The sequence below is a fragment of the Aedes albopictus genome, chromosome 3 (assembly GCF_035046485.1).
Source record: "Aedes albopictus strain Foshan chromosome 3, AalbF5, whole genome shotgun sequence".
NCBI classification, from domain to species: domain Eukaryota; kingdom Metazoa; phylum Arthropoda; class Insecta; order Diptera; family Culicidae; genus Aedes; species Aedes albopictus.
Genome location: NC_085138.1, coordinates 414,873,146 through 414,890,713, shown reverse-complemented (window position 1 = coordinate 414,890,713; position 17,568 = coordinate 414,873,146). Strand labels below are relative to the sequence as shown.

Sequence of the window (17,568 nt, the reverse complement as noted above, 5' to 3'; positions counted from 1 at the left end):
GGCATCCGAAAAATGAAAAGAAGAACGGGAATTGTTTCACGTGCAAGAGGCCTGGACACTTCGCTGCAAACTGTCCACAGAAGCAACCTACGAAGAACAAAGGTAAGGCTCTTTGTGCAATGCTAGCCGTGGGCCGAGGAAAGGAAGAAGATTGGTACTTCGATTCGGCCGCAAGTAGTCACATGACCAGAAGCGATGAAGGTTTCAAGAAACAGGAGAATCTGGTGAACTCAATCGATACTGCGAACAATCAATCCATCAAGTCGGTGGCGAAAGGACTTGTCGAATTGGACCTGAAGGAAGGAAAAATCGAAGTTCAAGATGTCTTACTTGTTCCTGACCTGGCAACGAATTTATTATCAATCAGCAAAATTTGCAAGAAAGGATTGAAGGTTATTTTCACGGCAACAAAATGTGAAGTTCTGGACGACGATGATGACGTTATTGCTTCGGGGACGGAAGAAGATGGTCTGTATCGGCTCAACCAGAAGGAAAACAAATCGTTTTTAATGGTGGACTCCAGTATCTGGCACAAGCGCTTAGGACACCTGAACCAGCAGAGTATGATGAAGCTTTCGTCGATGGCAGATGGGATTGTTCTGAAGAAGGATGCGGTTCAAAATTGTGTGGCTTGTCTGCAAGGTAAACATGCCCGGGACACTTTTCATGTCAGTGCAACAAGAGCGGAAGGATTACTGGATTTGGTGCATTCGGACGTCTGTGGGCCTGTTGAAGTTCCATCACTTGGAGGAAACCGATTCTTTGCCACTTTCATCGATGATGCAAGCCGAAAAGTCTTCGTTTACTGCCTGGAATCCAAAGGTCAAGTCCCTGAGGTGTACGAGCAATTCAAGTCTTACGTGGAACGGCAAACAGGGCGGAAATTGAAAGTTCTTCGCACGGATAATGGAACCGAGTACGTCAATTCAAGAATGCGGAAGAGCATGCAGCGAGACGGCGTAGTTCATCAAACTAGTTGCCCCTACACACCGGAGCAAAATGGAGTTGCTGAGCGGATGAACCGCACGTTGATTAAAAAAGCAAGATGTATGCTGAACGATGCTCAACTACCGAAGAAATTTTGGGCAGAAGCTATTTCTACCGCGGCATATCTAGTAAATCACAGTCCGACCAGATCCCTCGACATGCTCACGCCGGAGGAAGCATGGTCCAAACGAAAACTCAATCTGCAGCATTTGAAGGTGTTTGGTTCTCGAGCGATGTTCCATGTTCCGAAGCAGAAGAGACGAAAATTCGACGTCAAGTCTAACGAAGGTGTTTTCGTCGGCTACGCAGACAATTCGAAAGGGTACCGTATTTTCAATCCTGATTCTGGAGACGTTATCATTAGTAGAGATGTCGTGATCTTGGATGAAGGACGACCGGCGAATTTGTTGAAGAAGCAACCAAACACTGTAGAATTCATGGAACTCATCAATTGGTATGTAATCAACGATGAAAACGTACAGTCCGCTAGTTCATCGGGAGCTTCGGAGAGAGAAAATGCACGACCCAACGAAGACATTTCGGATCAAGCCAATATCCAAGAGATTCCAGATTGTCCCACGAACAACGTAGTGCCAGCTGTAGCGCTCCCACCGCAACTTACAAGACCAGCTGAAGAGCAGCAAGAGTCGAGGCGCAGCGGTCGGGAGCGCCTATTCCCTGGCAAGTATTCTGATTTTGTTTGCTTTAGTTCAACTGCTGTACCGTATTTCCCCGAACAGTTTGACCACGACGATGTTGACGATGAAACTGTTGATGAAGGCGATCCGAAGAGTTACACTGAGGCGTTGAATCGGCCGGACCGCCAACTCTGGATTGAGGCGATGCAACGTGAACTTCGAGCGCAGGACGAGAATGGCACTTGGGTTCTGACGGAATTACCACCTGGAAGGAAGGCTATCCGCAATAAATGGGTGTACAAGATCAAGCGTGGTGCTGATGGTGAAACGGAACAATACAAGGCGCGGCTTGTTATAAAAGGATGTTCCCAGCGGGCCGGCATCGACTACAATGAAGTTTATTCTCCGGTAGTGCGATATTCGACCGTACGTTTTCTGATGGCATTGGCAGTACAGCACGATTTGGACATTGAACAGCTTGATGCAGTCACAGCATTTCTACAAGGGAAGCTCAAGGATGAAGAAATATACATGGAACAACCTGAAGGCTACGTCGTCGATCCGACCAAGGTGTGCAAATTGCAAAAAGCTTTGTACGGATTGAAGCAATCAAGCAGGGTATGGAACACCCAGCTGGATGAAGCGCTCAAGGCTTTCGGACTAACCCGTTCTAAATTGGATCCTTGCCTGTATTTCATCCTCAAGGAAGATGGAAAAATGCTGTTTGTGACGATCTATGTTGACGATTTTCTGGTGTTCACAAATGATGAAGAACTCAAAAAGAAATTGAAATGTTATTTGAATTCAAGATTCAAGATGAAAAATATCAGAGAAGCGAAGTTTTGCCTTGGACTACAAATAACGCGTGATCGTACGAATGGAAAATTGTTTCTCGACCAGCAAGCGTATATCAAGGATGTTCTGAAGAGGTTCAACATGGAGAACTCGAAACCTGTTGCAACTCCAATGGACTCGAATGTGAAGCTTGATAAGTCCATGGGTCCCAAGACACCAGAGGAAATGGCTGAGATGAAGAATGTTCCATTCAAAGAAGCAGTTGGTTCGTTGTTGTATGCAGCCCAGGCAACAAGACCGGACATCGCGTTCGCTGTTAATTTGGTGAGTCAATTCTCAATTAATCCAGGAAGGCAGCATTGGGAAGCCGTGAAGCGCATTATGCGCTACTTGCGTGGCACTTTGGACGCGAAACTAATGTACACGAGAGGAGGTGATTCTCAACTGACTGGTTATACAGATGCGGATTGGGGAGGAGATCCTGATACGCGCAAATCAACAACTGGATATGTCTTCAGAAAGATGGGAGGAGCCGTATCGTGGAGTGTTAAGCGGCAACCGAGTGTAGCGTTATCATCATGTGAAGCGGAGTTTATCGCATTATCTCGAACAACTCAAGAAGCATTATGGTGGCAGCAACTGATTGAACAGATTGATGGGAAGCGAGCAATACCAATATTTTGTGATAATCAATCCGCAATATGTATGACCCGAAACGATGGTTGTAATCCTCGGACAAAGCATGTATCTATCCGGTATCAATTTGTGAAGGACGTTGTGGAAAAAGGTGACATCAAGCTCCATTACATTCCAACAGATGAACACCCGGCTGATGGATTTACGAAGGCTTTGGCGAGGCAGAAGCATTCCCAATTTATGAAGTTGACCGGGATCGTCGGTTAAGGAGGAGTGTTGGATGAGTAACCTGCGATCCAAGTAGTTAAGTATTTCGGCTACAAGCTTAGCAACCATTGTTTTATATAGTAAACAGTAGAAATAAATTTTCATTCCTTGTTCAGACTTTGACCAGAACGCAAGTGTTTTATTTCCACTTACAAGTATTTTACATCCCTCATGTAAGTTTGAGTTGGTTGCACAAGATGTCAACAAACCTATCTGACCAGATAAGTAGAAACAGTTTTACATTTATCGTATGTCTCACAATTCGGTCATACAGCCGAGAGGTATAGTACGTGCCTCTCAATCAGCGGACCAGAGTTCGAATCCTGTTCATTAATTTTCTTACTTATGTTTTATCTCTCGCTTCGGGTCTAGCGATTGCTAGCTCGACTTTATTTGTGATAGAACACGTAAATTTGTGTTAAACGGGCCGCTCCTTTTATGTGCTTCCAAGTGAACATAAATTTACATGATTTTTTCTAAGAGTGCATAGATAAGATCAAGAAACCTACATCATCATAGAACAAGACGTGTTGACGATTTGCGTGTTGTTCCGTCTACTATGACTTCAAACCAGAAATCAATATATTATAAAGGAATAAGACTATACAATGAATTACCTGAAGATATAAAAAATGTAAGCACAATTGGAGAATTCAAACAGAAATGTACAATATGGATTAGAATTAACATAGGTAAAGCTTTTTTTGTCGTATGAACTATGTAAACAGTATATATTCTTGTATGAATTTCTTGTAAACTATCTAAAAGATAAATAAATAAATGAACTACTACTACCAGGGGATCCGCAAGCAAGGTAGGCCTACTACTCATCTTCTTCAAGTGTGTAAGTGACTTGCTCACGGGTTACTGTTCCTCATCGTAATCGACGAGATCCTGGTAGATGCGATTGACCGTGAACCAAATCGTGGATTGCTGTGGCAGCCCATTACCATGGAGCATCTATATGACTTCGAATTGGCTAATGCTGTTGCACTCCTAGCTCAACGGCGCTCTGATATGCAGAGCAAGCTCGATGATCTTGCCAATCGCTCCTCAGCGGCAGGTCTTACCATCAACGTCAACAAGACCAAATCGTTGGATGTAAACACGGTCAATCCTTCCAGGTTTACGGTAGCTGGGCAATCAGTGGAGAATGTTGAAAGCTTAAAATCTCTTGGTAGCCAAATGGCCGCCGATGGCAGCATCAAGATCGACATAGGTGCACGAATCAAGAAGGCGAGAGCTGCTTTTGCGAGTTTAAGAAATGTATGGGAAACAACCAGATCAGTCGACGCACCAAAATCCGAATTTTTAACTCTAACGTGAAATCTGTGCTGCTATACGCCAGTGAAACCTGGTGTGTATCAGTGGAGCACACGCAACGGCTGCAATGACGTTTACTTAATGACGTTTAGGGGGATTAGGGGCATAATGGACACCCTAAGCAAATGAGTATGTTTGGCCTGTATAACGGACAAAAACTTAACATATTGTCAGTTGGCCTACAACTTTAACTTGTTTCCTACGTATTTCAATCATTCACAGCTGATAGAATGGCATTATTGAGAAGAAATAATGAATTGAAAACCGTGTGTTTTTTGGGGCTGGCAGGAAAGGTACGGGGCGAAATGGACACCCATCGGGGCATAACGGACACCTCTGCATATTTAGTGCTGTATCTTTGAGAATATCGACCAGTTAAGTAATTTGCCTATGGAGATCAATATCACAGATATAACACTCCATCTTAGACGAGTTTACATAACTTCAAAGTTAATTAAATAAATTTTAGGCTAAAATAATCGGATTGATTTTTTTAAACTCTCTAAAACGCCTAACAGTATGCAATGCGCGTACATCCATTCATAATTGCCAGTGTTCATTTCGTCCCGAATCGACTACAACATTGAAATTGCTATTTTTGGCAAGTTCTGATCAAAGATATAATACTTCATCCATTGCTAAATCTGCGTATACATGTAGATAAACCAACAATTCACTTGTTTGTATGGTGGACACACTCAAACACTCGTAATGCCTTATTTGCTGCTGCTTCGAAATTATAAGAAATCCACCATATGAAAAACATACTTCAATTTCAATGATATTTTGGTTATTTTGAAGGAATATAAATGGTACTTTTGAAAAATAGAACAATGACTTGTTCCTTTACACTTATGCATTAAACGTTTTACATAAAAGTCAACGGTTTCAGCAATAACAGGGGTGTCCATTTCGCCCCGGGTGTCCATTATGCCCCTAATCCCCCTACTTAATTTTGGCTCCCCACACCTAACTATCAAAGTTGGGTTGTTTTGCTCTTTGCTGACAACAACAAAAAGAGTGGATGAAAGAGGAGACAAAAAAGAACCCAAAGTGAGTTAAAAAATATTAGGAATTTGAGTTTCTCCGTGTGACCACAGACAAACAAACGTTACACCTAGAACAATGTTCGTGAAAATCCATCTCCCAGTTCACACCAGGTCCGTGCACAGAAGTGGCGCCAAGGGAGGGGTTTTTCCCAATTTCAGCAAAAGACGGAGGGGCGCCTAGTGTATGAAGCGCTGATAATGGGGAGGGTTTAACCCCCAAAACCACCCCCCCCTGTGCACGGGCTTGGTTCACACTATCATCACCTGGTGGAAATGTTCCACGAAACAGTGTGTTGTGCAATATCGTCAACAGAAGGCACTAGTGTGTAGTGTAAAACGTCAATCGCAAAGAAAAACGATACGCACGCCTCTGGTTGTGAAAGCCACAACTATGAAGATTTAAAATGATCGTTAAAAACGTGGTCGATGTAAATTCCGCAAGTATTACGTCTGTTTTTCTGTGGGATGACTATACGATCACAAAGATCGTCAATGATTCTCAAGGGTTGCTAGTAATGTCTGCTTTAAGGATGCAATATTACGTTACGTTCTCGCAGTCCTTTGACTGCTCTGTCCAGGCGTCCACTCAAGCAATCCATTCCGGAAAACGTTGTGGAAGAATCGGACGTGGTGGAAATAAATTAGATTGATACTTGACCGGTCATTTGAAATGGCAACTTCGTGATGGCGCTGCTATCGCAAAGTTTCCATGCTGCTTTCAGTGGTGAATGTACAACTTATGTAGATATGCGTATTTACCACTGACTAGCAACATGCTGCAGTTGACGGTGGTGTTCTCAACGCTAGAAAAGTTTGATTCCTTACACAGCTTTCGAGTGAACTTTCTTCTACCTTGGAGGTCTGTTCTCTGTGCTTACTCTACCGTTTCCTGCAGAGGAGTTAACGCAGGAAGATCGAATCGTGTGAAATTTTATGCAAGGCATCGGCACGGAGAAGTTGATGAAGGTAAAGATCGTTTTGAAATATATCAGCCGGAGTTATCGATCCATAATGGATGTTTGCTATGAAGAATACGTGTTAACGTTCCAAGTCGGATTCGAGGACCGGTACTGAAAGAGCTTCTCTCGATATACTTCTACGTCACGCGTGCAAAATTACTTACAAGATGATTCTATTGGTGGATGTGAATAGATCACGACATCGAATCCATGAGTTCAAACTGTGCGTACTATCAAGCTGTACGTCCAGAACCGGTGAGAGTTCTACCACATCCATGGGGGCCGGCAGCTGTGCTATTCCAGAGAGTTCACGGGTCCGTTCTTCGGATCCTATTTCCTACATGAAGTGGCCTGAGATCCAGGTCTGCAATTTAATCACAATCGAAAGTATAGAACGAAGTTCCGGGACATCTTCAGTCGTTTTGGAATTCCTACGGTGTTTGTGAGTGACCACGGAACACAGTTCACGATGGATTCATTCCAGAGATGTTAGAAGCCGAACGGGATAACCATAAGATGGGTTCCGTCGACAAATGGACAAGCTGATCGTTATGTAACACACTAAAGGCTCTTCGTTGTTCGAAGTCATAACTAGATGTCAAACTTGCCAATATCCTGATGATCTATCAGGAGATGATCGTCAGCTGAACAATTCCCATCTATGATGATGTTCGGAAGACAGACCAAGTCCCGCCTGGACCGGATGCTACCGAAGAATCCGGGAGGAAGACCAGCAAACTCCGTTGCCCGCTCGATTTCCGAAGGGCACAGAGTACGAGTTCGTGATTTTCTTTCAGCAACAAATAGCAATTCAGTACAGTTGTTACGTAAGTGGGAAAACTTCGATACTCTATACGACTCGACGATGGTAGACTTTGGGAGAAGATTATATGGCCAGTGCATCACCCACATTAGTTTTGCCGGACAATTATGTTGGAACATCATCTGACACAAGATTCACCAAGTTGTCGTCTATTCTATGGGCGCAACAAACAAGCTGCCAAGTCGCGCTTGTGACTGTAACGGAATGGGACGACGGTGGAGCAAAGCTGCTGGTTCGCGCATGGTTGGGTCGCGTCGTCCGTAAAATGAGGAGGTTGGATTGGAGTAGGTACTTGGGGAGTCGCTGCGTCGTCGTAAGCTTAATCCAAAATTGTGTAACATGCTCACGGAGGAATAGATGCAACGCTCATTCATGGGCTCGTCTGGTAGAAAGCGAAACGCGCGCGCATTTTCTCCGTACTTGGTCTGTCAACGTTGCGTTGGCTGATGGTTAGAAGTTTCGTAATTGGGGAATGAGTAGATGTGCTGCTATACACTTCGATGAAATTTAATCAATAAATCTTCAAGCTTATCTCTTTGATCTATTGATTTGTATTTTTCTATCTTTTATTTACTGCCTGAAATCTTCTGATTATTTAGTCTTAATTCTAACCATTACATAAACTCTGTATCACACTTTATCATCGGCATTGTAATAACGTGACATTCCAATACTTTTGTAAACAAACAGTATATAATGTATATTATCTATTTTAGTTATCCTGTCACGCATAACCTTGAAAATGCGTAACTTTTTCTTACCAATCAACAGCTAATCAGCACTCAAATTGGTTGACCTTCAAAACCGGAACGTCGATCGAAATTGACGCCACACGTCATTGAACACCAATCGGTCGAATCCGTCGTCATCGTCCGTCCGCTCGATCGATTGAGCACGCACCAAACAGACACGGCGGACATGACAACGCCCCAAAAACGAAAAAGCAAAAAAAAACATCATCCTGTTGTACCCAATTCGTTGGCCTTGACTGGCATTGCTCATCAATAAAACAAAACAAAAAATCGCGCGCACCTCCCAACATAATGACAGCAGCAGCAGCGCGTTACGTTGCCATTCAGGATGCATCCATCATCGCGATCGCGACGATCGCTTTCAGCTACATTGCACACACCCGCGGTAATCCTAAATCTATTGGACGTGCTGCTCGATTAGCTACAAACGCAACCAAAACAAAACCCCGAAAGCCCAAAGTGGACGCCATTGTAATGGCGATCACAGCAGCAGCAGCGCCGCCCACGGAGAAAGGTAGGCAACGCGTGTGACCCCGTTTTGCGCTTTCGCACGTTCAATTGCTTGTCTTGTCAGTCAGTGCAGCGGTGAGTGCGCGTGCCTGGGCCTATGTCAAGCCACGCGGTATGCGGCGGCGGTGTCATGTGCTATGAATTTGATCGAATTTGTACAATGACCGCGCTCGTTGATTGTCCGCCGCCGCCGACGCCGCCGCCGCCGCTGCGTCGTTGTCCGATATATTACCTCATTGGGGGCAAAACCCGCATCAAATCAAGGCGGAGGGATACCCTAGATTGGGCGGCCGAGAAATGTCATGCGACGCGAGTAGCGTAATCATGGCAACACGCGGTCGGAGGTCCAATTTAGTTCATTTTATGCAGACCCCCTCAACTTCATCATTTTTTTGGAAGCAGAAATACAGCGCCATCATCAGGCTTGCGGGAAAAGATAGAATTAAAATAGTGGTACAAGTATGCTTTGCTTTTGGTTGTTGTGGTTGTTATTTACTTTCGTGTCACTTGGAAGGACCAGTGCCCTAACAGGTACGACTTTTACTTTAATTTTAGGCAATTTAAACTTTTCTCTAGCTTTTTTTAGGTTTTATTGATTATTTACGTTGAGCTTAGAAAGAAGGTCAAGGAGGGTCCAGACGAGATGATCTTGGTGATGACGCCCGAAATGTTACGTTCGTCAAATCGCGGTTCGATTGTGTGACGAGGAATAAGGCTCAAATATGTCCGAGGAATTTCGAATTACGATTTGCCCGGACATTCCAGAGGGTTGCGTCTTTTGAGGACAAAACTAAGATCCGTTCAAGACATTCGAGAACGCCGGGCTCAGCTTCTAATCAGATCCGTCGGGTGCCTATTATTTTGAATAAATGATTCCGCTGTACTGATGATTTGGAACTCCGAATATAGTTACGTATTTAAAAAATCATTGCGTTTCATTCTAAAACCAAAAAGTGCAGTCGGAGTTATGATTTAAGTGGCTGTACCGATCACTGGTACTTCCGGGAATCAGAAACTCATACGAAAGTTAGTCATTTTTGGATATGCATTTAAGGTGTTTGCGCTATGCGTTAATTAATAATTAGCTGCTAACCGAGAAACGTATCATCTCTGGTCAGGTAATAAAATTGATCGAAGTTACGCACATGAATCAACCGCTCTTATTCGCTTCAGTAAATACCACGAAGCTTTGGGCCTGGGAAAGGACTACACTATTCGAAGACCATCATATTCGGCCTTGCTCTCGAACGCTGGACATTATATGAATGCGGACGATCACTAACTGAATGCCATCCGATATATCTAGTTAATCTTCTATTTTGAACGGAAAGTCACCCGAACTTGCCATTCAATACGTAGCAGTAAAACGCTTCGATCGCTCAGAGCCTGAAAATTTACGTCGACCGATTCAAAACAAATCAGTTGTCAATTTTCCCCACGGAAAATCTTAGTATGCTTTGTGAAATTATTCTACATAGTTCTATATTGCTCCCCTACGTGGCAGCACAATCACAAAAAGGACATGTTTCCTACGATTTGTATAGAAAACCCACTCACATGGCCATCTTGTTAATCGGACATCTTTGTTTTATGGGTTAGAGTTATTCAAACAGATATTACAGGCAACTCATGATGAAGCGATATGACTGGACAGCATGTATAACTTGATCTATAATTACACAAAATTGCAATTTGCTCCCAACACTTGGAGACTGTGGGCTGCAAAACGGTGAGTCGATAAGGAGGGCGTCCAACATAGCTCTGGTCCTCACAAGTTCCTACCTCATGCTTCCACGGATCAAGCGATGACAATGACCGCCAGCTAAGAGTTGTGTGCTTAACTAGTAGTGCAGCCTGGGCACTGTTGTCCTTCTGACTTCAGCTAGATTGAGAAGGTACGATCCGAGCGTCTGTTCACCAAGGAGGTGCGGCTCAAACAGCGTCTGTTCTGGCATCCAGCGGCTGAGTAAGAAACGCTGCACCACGCCCAGCTAGATCCAAGATGGTAGCCCCATCAGCGTGGTCGTCCCAGTGTTGGTTGGTACGTTAAGCAGAACTGGCACGATGGCCCTCCGGCGAGACAGGAGTGTTGGCGTAGGCCCAATAAGCCACCCGTAAAAATCCCCATTGCGAATAACATAGGAGAAAATACGACTCGATACAATCGGCAAAGACCGCGACGAAATAAGAACTACGATTGGAAACTTGGAACATGGAATTGCAAGTCACTAGGTTTCTCGGGATGTGAGAGGATAATCTACGACGAACTACATCCCCGCAACTTCGATATCGTGGTGTTGCAGGAACTTTGTTGGACTGGACAGAAAGTGTGGAAAAGCGGGCATCAAGCGGCTACCTTCTATCAAAGCTGTGGCCCCACTAATGAACTGGGAACAGGATTTATAGTGTTGGGCAAGATGCAACAACGTGTGATCGGGTGGCAGCCGATCAACGCAAGGATGTGCATGTTAAAAGTTAAGGGCCGTTTCTTCAACTACAGCATCATCAACGTCCACTGCCCACACGACCTGATGACGAAAAAGAAGCGTTCTACGCGCAGTTAGAGCAAACATACGATGGTTGCTCGCCGCGTGACGTGAAAATCGTTGTCGGCGACATGAACGCGCAGGTAGGAAGGGAGGAAATGTACCGACCGGTAATCGGGCGAAACAGCCTGCACGCCGTATCGAATGATAACGGCCAGCGATGCGTAAATTTTGCAGCCTCCCGTGGTATGGTAGTCCGAAGCACCTTCTTCCCCCGCAAAGATATCCACAAAGCCACCTGGAGATCACCCGACCATCATACAGAAAACCAAACCGCCCACGTTCTAATCGATGGTAAATTCTTCTCGGATATAACCAATGTCCGCACATACCGCAGTGCGAATATAGATTCGGATCACGACTTAGTCGCTGTATGCATGCGCTCAAAACTTTCGACAGTTATCACCACGCGTTGAAGTCGAACGCCGCGGTGCCGAGATAATCACGGGAATATTCTCAAGAGCGAGCGTGAGGTGGTCGAGAGTTGGCGGCAGCATTACGATGAGCACCTCAATGGCGACGTTGCAAGTACCGAAGGTGGCGTGGTAACAGATCTAGGAGTATGTGCACAGGACGAAAGACTTCCGGCCCCTGACCTTCAAGAGATTGAGGAGGAGGTTGACCGGTTGAAAAACAACAAAGCCGCTGGACCAGATCAACTACCACGCACGAGTCCGCCCATCTGCATGATCTGTACCGGGAAAACCTCGAAAAACAGACATGCGATGGGTGGTCCAGGGTGCCCGGCCTTTAAGAAAGCCGCAGTGAACAACAAATCACAGTGCAGGTAACGCAGCTGAACCTGAACCACTGTGATGCGGCTCAGCAACTGCTTTGTCAGGCGGTTTCTGAGTGGGAGACGGATATCGCCATCATTTCGGACCCATACCGAGTACCCGCCGGCAACGGCAACTGGGCCTCGGATGGGACCAGGAAAATGGCGGCGATATGGACGACGGGTAAATACCCCGTGCAGGAGTTGGTGTCTACTGCATATGAGAGCTTCGTGGTCGCCAAAGTAAACGGGGTCTTCTTCTGTAGCTGTTATGCGCCTCCGCGGTGGCCGATCGAGCGGTTCACGCAAATGCTGGACCGCTTAACGACCGTGCTAACAGGGCGAAGGCCGGTGGTAATAGCGGGTGACTTTAATGCCTGGGCTGTGGAATGGGGAAGCCGTTTCACGAACCAGCGGGGTCAGATCCTGCTAGAAACACTGGCCATCTTAGATGTCGACTTGGCTAACGTCGGTACCAAGAGTACCTATAGTCGAAATGGAGCGGAGTCAATTATTGACGTGACCTTTTGTAGTCCTGGCCTAACAAGTAGTCCGAACTGGAGAGTAGATGATGGCTACACTCACAGCGACCACCTGGCGGTTCGCTACAGTATCGACTACAACAACAGCAGACAGCGGATAGAAGAAGAGGCGGCTAGGACAAGGCCAAGCCCTCGTAGGTGGAAGACATCATACTTCGACGAAGAGGTATTTAGGGAAGCGCTCCGCCGTGAGCGAAACTTACTCGGTTTAGACGGCGACGAGCTGGTAGCGGTGCTCTCACGTGCGTGTGATGCGACCATGCCTAGGCGAGTCCACCCTAGAAATGGGAGGCCACCGGCTTACTGGTGGACCGATGCGATTGCGGACCTGCGCCGCGCCTGCCTACGGGCTAGGCGGCGGATGCAGCGAGCACGATCAGAGGAAGAGCGAAACGAACGGCGGGTGGTGTTCGCCGCTGCAAAAGCCGCGCTCAAGACCGAGATAAGAGCAAGCAAAAAGGCCTGCTTTGAGGGTCTCTGTCAGAGTGCCAATACGAACCCGTGGGGTGATGCCTACAGGATCGTTATGGCCAAGACGAGAGGTGTGATGGCTCCTACAGAGCAATCTCCAGAGATGTTGGAGGGGATCATTGGAGGACTTTTTCCGCGTCATGATCCTAGTCCTTGGCCTCCTTTCGTAGGACAGCCGGGGACTGGGGCTGGCGATGAGGAAAGGGTCACCGATGTGGAACTTGCGGGGATAGCTAAGTCCCTTAGCGTAGGTAAGGCCCCAGGTCCGGACGGAGTTCCGAACCTGGCCTTAAAAGTAGCTATTGCAGAAGCTCCCGAGATGTTCAGGTCTGCTATGCAGAAATGCCTGGACGAGGGAGTTTTCCCAGAGGCTTGGAAGAGGCAGAGCCTGGTACTATTGCCAAAGGCGGGGAAACCACCCGGAGACCCGTCGGCATATAGACCAATATGCTTCATTGACACGGCGGGGAAGGTGCTCGAAAAGATCATCCTCAATAGAATGTTGAAGTTCACTGAGGGCGTAAATGGTCTCTCGAGCAACCAGTATGGCTTCCGGAAGGGGAGGTCCACCGTAGACGCTATCTTGTCGGTTACAAAAACCGCCGAGAAAGCACTCGAGCCTAAGAGGAGGGGAATTCGCTTCTGCGGGGTAGTGACTCTGGATGTAAGGAATGCATTTAATAGCGCCAGTTGGGCTGCTATTGCCGATGCGCTCTTGCGTCTGGGGATACCGGAGTACTTGTACAAGATTCTCGGAAGCTACTTCCAGAATCGCGTACTAGTATACGACACGGAGGTGGGTCGGAAGTGCTTTCACATAACCTCAGGAGTCCCGCAAGGTTCCATCCTGGGTCCGGTGTTATGGAATGTCATGTACGACGAGGTGTTGAGGTTAGAGTACCCAGTGGGAGTGGTGATTGTCGGATTTGCCGACGATATTACGCTCGAAGTCTACGGTGAAACGATCGAGGAGGTGAAGTTGACTACCGACCACTCGATCAAGGTTGTGGAGGCGTGGATGCGGTCCAGAAAACTGGAGCTGGCTCACCACAAGACAGAGGTGACGGTTGTTAACAACATGCAGTCTGCGCAGCAGACGGAGATCAGTGTAGGAGAATGCACTATCCTGTCGAAGCGCTCTGTCAAGCACTTGGGCGTGATGATCGACGATAAGCTTACCTTCGGTAGCCACGTCGATTATGCCTGTAAAAGAGCCTCCACAGCTATTGCGGCACTGTCCCGGATGATGTCCAATAGCTCAGCGGTGTACGCCAGTAAGCGCAAGCTTCTGGCTAGTGTTGCTACGTCCATACTTAGGTATGGCGGCCCGGCGTGGGGTACCGCGCTAAGTACTGAATGCTACCGACGGAAGCTGGAAAGTACTTACAGGCTTATGTGTCTGAGGGTTGCAAGCGCGTACCGTACCGTGTCACACGACGCTCTCTGTGTCATTACTGGTATGGTGCCTATCAGCATTCTTATCAGTGAGGACATGGAGTGCTTCGAAATGCGCGGCACAAGAGGCATACGCAAAACTGTCAGGATGGCCTTTATGGTCAAATGGCAGCGCGCGTGGGACAGTTCCACCAAAGGAAGGTGGACCCATAGGTTGATACCGAGGGTAGATAGTTGGATTAATAGGCGCCATGGGGAAGTTACATTCCACCTGACACAGGTGCTTACAGGTCATGGTTGCTTCCGACAGTATCTACACCGTTTCGGGCATGCGGATTCTCCCGAATGCCCAGTGTGCAATGGTTTAGAGGAAACGGCGGAACACGTTTTGTTCGTGTGCCCGCGTTTTCGCACAATGCGTGACCGCATGCTTGCCACATGCGGGGAGGACACAACTCCGGACAACTTGGTCCAGAGAATGTGTAGGGATGAGATTAGCTGGAATGCCGTTTCAACGGCTATCACCCATATCGTCTGGGAGCTACAGAGGAGGTGGCGCGTGGACTCGGAGAATGGCTAGTCCAGATGCAGTACAAGAGGTGGTCCAGGGGTTCGAAGTCGGCTTCGTAGGTCATACCGGTGCCCTGCGGTCGAGATCGACCCTTACAGCGATTAAGTGGCCGCGGAGAGGAAGTCCCGGTAGCGGTGCTGTCGTGGCGTCGGTCTACTGGGTTGGATCTGAGCCCGCGGTTGGAAAGGGGTCCCCGGCAAGGGTCGGGGTAGGTGAGACCCTGCTGTCTGCAACCTACGGATGCATCTGATAGGGCCTGAAGGGTAGTAATACCCTTCCTTTGCGGGCAGGTCAGATCGGGTTGCATGTGGGCATCAGTTCTTGATGTCCGCTCAGCAGTAGGGCGCGGGCGGGGTTGACCCTGCCCGCCTTCCGAGGACAAAGGGAGTGGCGAGGACCACTCGGGAAACTGGCTAAGCGCCAGCAGGCTACCGTGATGGACTCTCCAAAGCGAGTCATCGATGCTCGTTGCTGCTAGGCTACGGCAGCTAACCTTGAGGGTGCGATATGCACTAGCCCCTCTCTGAAGCAATACCTTCTTGGTGGTTCCGGAGAGACGTAGGGTTTGGCGACCATAGGAATGTGTTTTAGTGGGTCGAGGAGAGAGTAGTCCTGGCTTCTACCGGCATTGTAGAAGACGGCCTCATCCCCACACTACCCTAACCTTCCTGTTAGGGTGTCTGATGAGCAGATTTATCCCCCTATGGTTTAGAAGGAAAAAAAAACACACACACACACACACACACACACACACACACACACACACACACACACACACACACACACACACACACACACACACACACACACACACACACACACACACACACACACACACACACACATACATACACACAGACATCATCTCAACTCGTCGAGCTGAGTCGATTGGTATATAACACTTGACCCCTCCGGGGGCTCTATCAAATTTTCGTTTTTGGAGTGAACATATAGCCTTTCGGTACACCTTGGTGTACGAGAAAGGCAAAACATAGCGGCTGTTTAAGGACAGACTTGTGAGAATCCCAAAATGGCCGCCACAATGGCCGACTTTGGCACCTACTCACGATTTCGAGGGCACAAATCTCTTCGTAAACAAAACCAGCGCACCTGTGCTTTTTATTTTAAGCTAATTACAGGTAAGCAAGAACAGAATAATGAAATACATTGTTGTTTAAAGCTTGCTTCTTGAGATTTGTGCATCTGAAGTTTCGATGCAATGTTGAAACGGGATTTCAAGACGTTTGTCCTTAACGGTGTTGTAGGTTCCAAAACCACGCAAAATGGGTATATTTAGTATGGGGAAAATGTCTGGATTTTAAAAATGGTTACCAAGATGGCGGTCTAAAATAGTGGATAACGGCTCAAAATTCAAGATGGCGGCGGAATGGAATTGTAGGTTCTAAAGCCATTCAATATCCCAAGTAACATTTTAAGTTTTGTTCGGCTCTACAAGAGATCTTCATGACCAATTTTATAAAACTTCCAATAAAACTGAATCATTCATCAAAACCTCTTGATAACCTCTTCAAGAGCATCTTCCGGCTAAGTGGACCACTCCCGGAGAGGTTTTGCAAACCGCATTAAGAGTAGCAATAAACCCGTTTTTAAACTTTGTTGAAATATTTCCCATTCTCGATTGTTGTTGTTTTTTTTTTCAACAAAAACTATGACAGCTCAAGATGCAGAGAAGCTTCTTCGATGGCACGTAAAGTTCAGGAGGGTACATCATTCGTAAGTAGAAAGTGATCATTTCAAAGTAATATTTTAGTAGTTATTGTGCTGGTAGGCTTATGCGCATTGGAATTTACCGTGAATATTGAGGTTGCAGAATCATAAAATTAATGCGCTTCGAAAATAGTGAATATTATCATCTTGGAATGAAATAAATCAATTTGTGAATTTAGTAAAACTATCTCGAATTACAAGAAAACTCAGCAGAGAGAGTTTATTTGTGTGAGCATGTTATGAAAATGGTGGCAAACTACCAATTCATTGCCAATTTAAGCAAAATGAACTATTTTCCATTCACGTAAGCTAATTCTTCAATATGGCGACGACCATAATCAGCGAAAATAAAACGAAAGCAAGTTTACTTTTATGATGACCGCAATAAACCTAGCAGTGTCGTAGTTTCTACTTTTCCACCCAACAGATGTCGTTACTAATCGAACGGATCGCCATCTGTTGAGAGTTTTAACAGTTTTATTGTGGTAATAATGATTGCCAGAAGGTTTACATATCGGAAAGTTTTGTTTACTCTTAAAATCTGTCTTTATGGATATCTTCAAGTATACTATAAAACATTTTATTAATGGTTTTCATAAAAGCAGTCATAAAACTGTGAGTTTTAATTATTGCTGTAATAAAACCTTAATAAAAATCAAACAAAACCTATCAGCAATGGAGTTGTTACTTGGGTATGGTTATATTTGGTATGGAGAAAAAGCCGGAAGTTCAAAAATGTCGTCCAAAATAACCGAGATGGCACTCATAACTCAAGAGGCGGCTGTTTAATGGAGGTTAAGG

At 46.2% G+C, this 17,568-nt stretch overlaps 1 protein-coding gene across 1 annotated transcript in view; it reads left to right on the top strand.

Annotated features, from left to right (window-relative positions):
• Positions 1 to 8,520: 8,520 nt before the first annotated feature.
• LOC134291037 (nucleolar protein dao-5-like) overlaps positions 8,521 to 17,568 on the top strand; it is a 14,433-nt gene continuing 5,385 nt past the window's right edge. The window contains exon 1 of the mRNA XM_062858296.1: positions 8,521 to 8,743. Coding sequence (XP_062714280.1) covers positions 8,521 to 8,743 — 223 coding nt within the window. The remainder of the gene's footprint in view (positions 8,744 to 17,568) is intronic.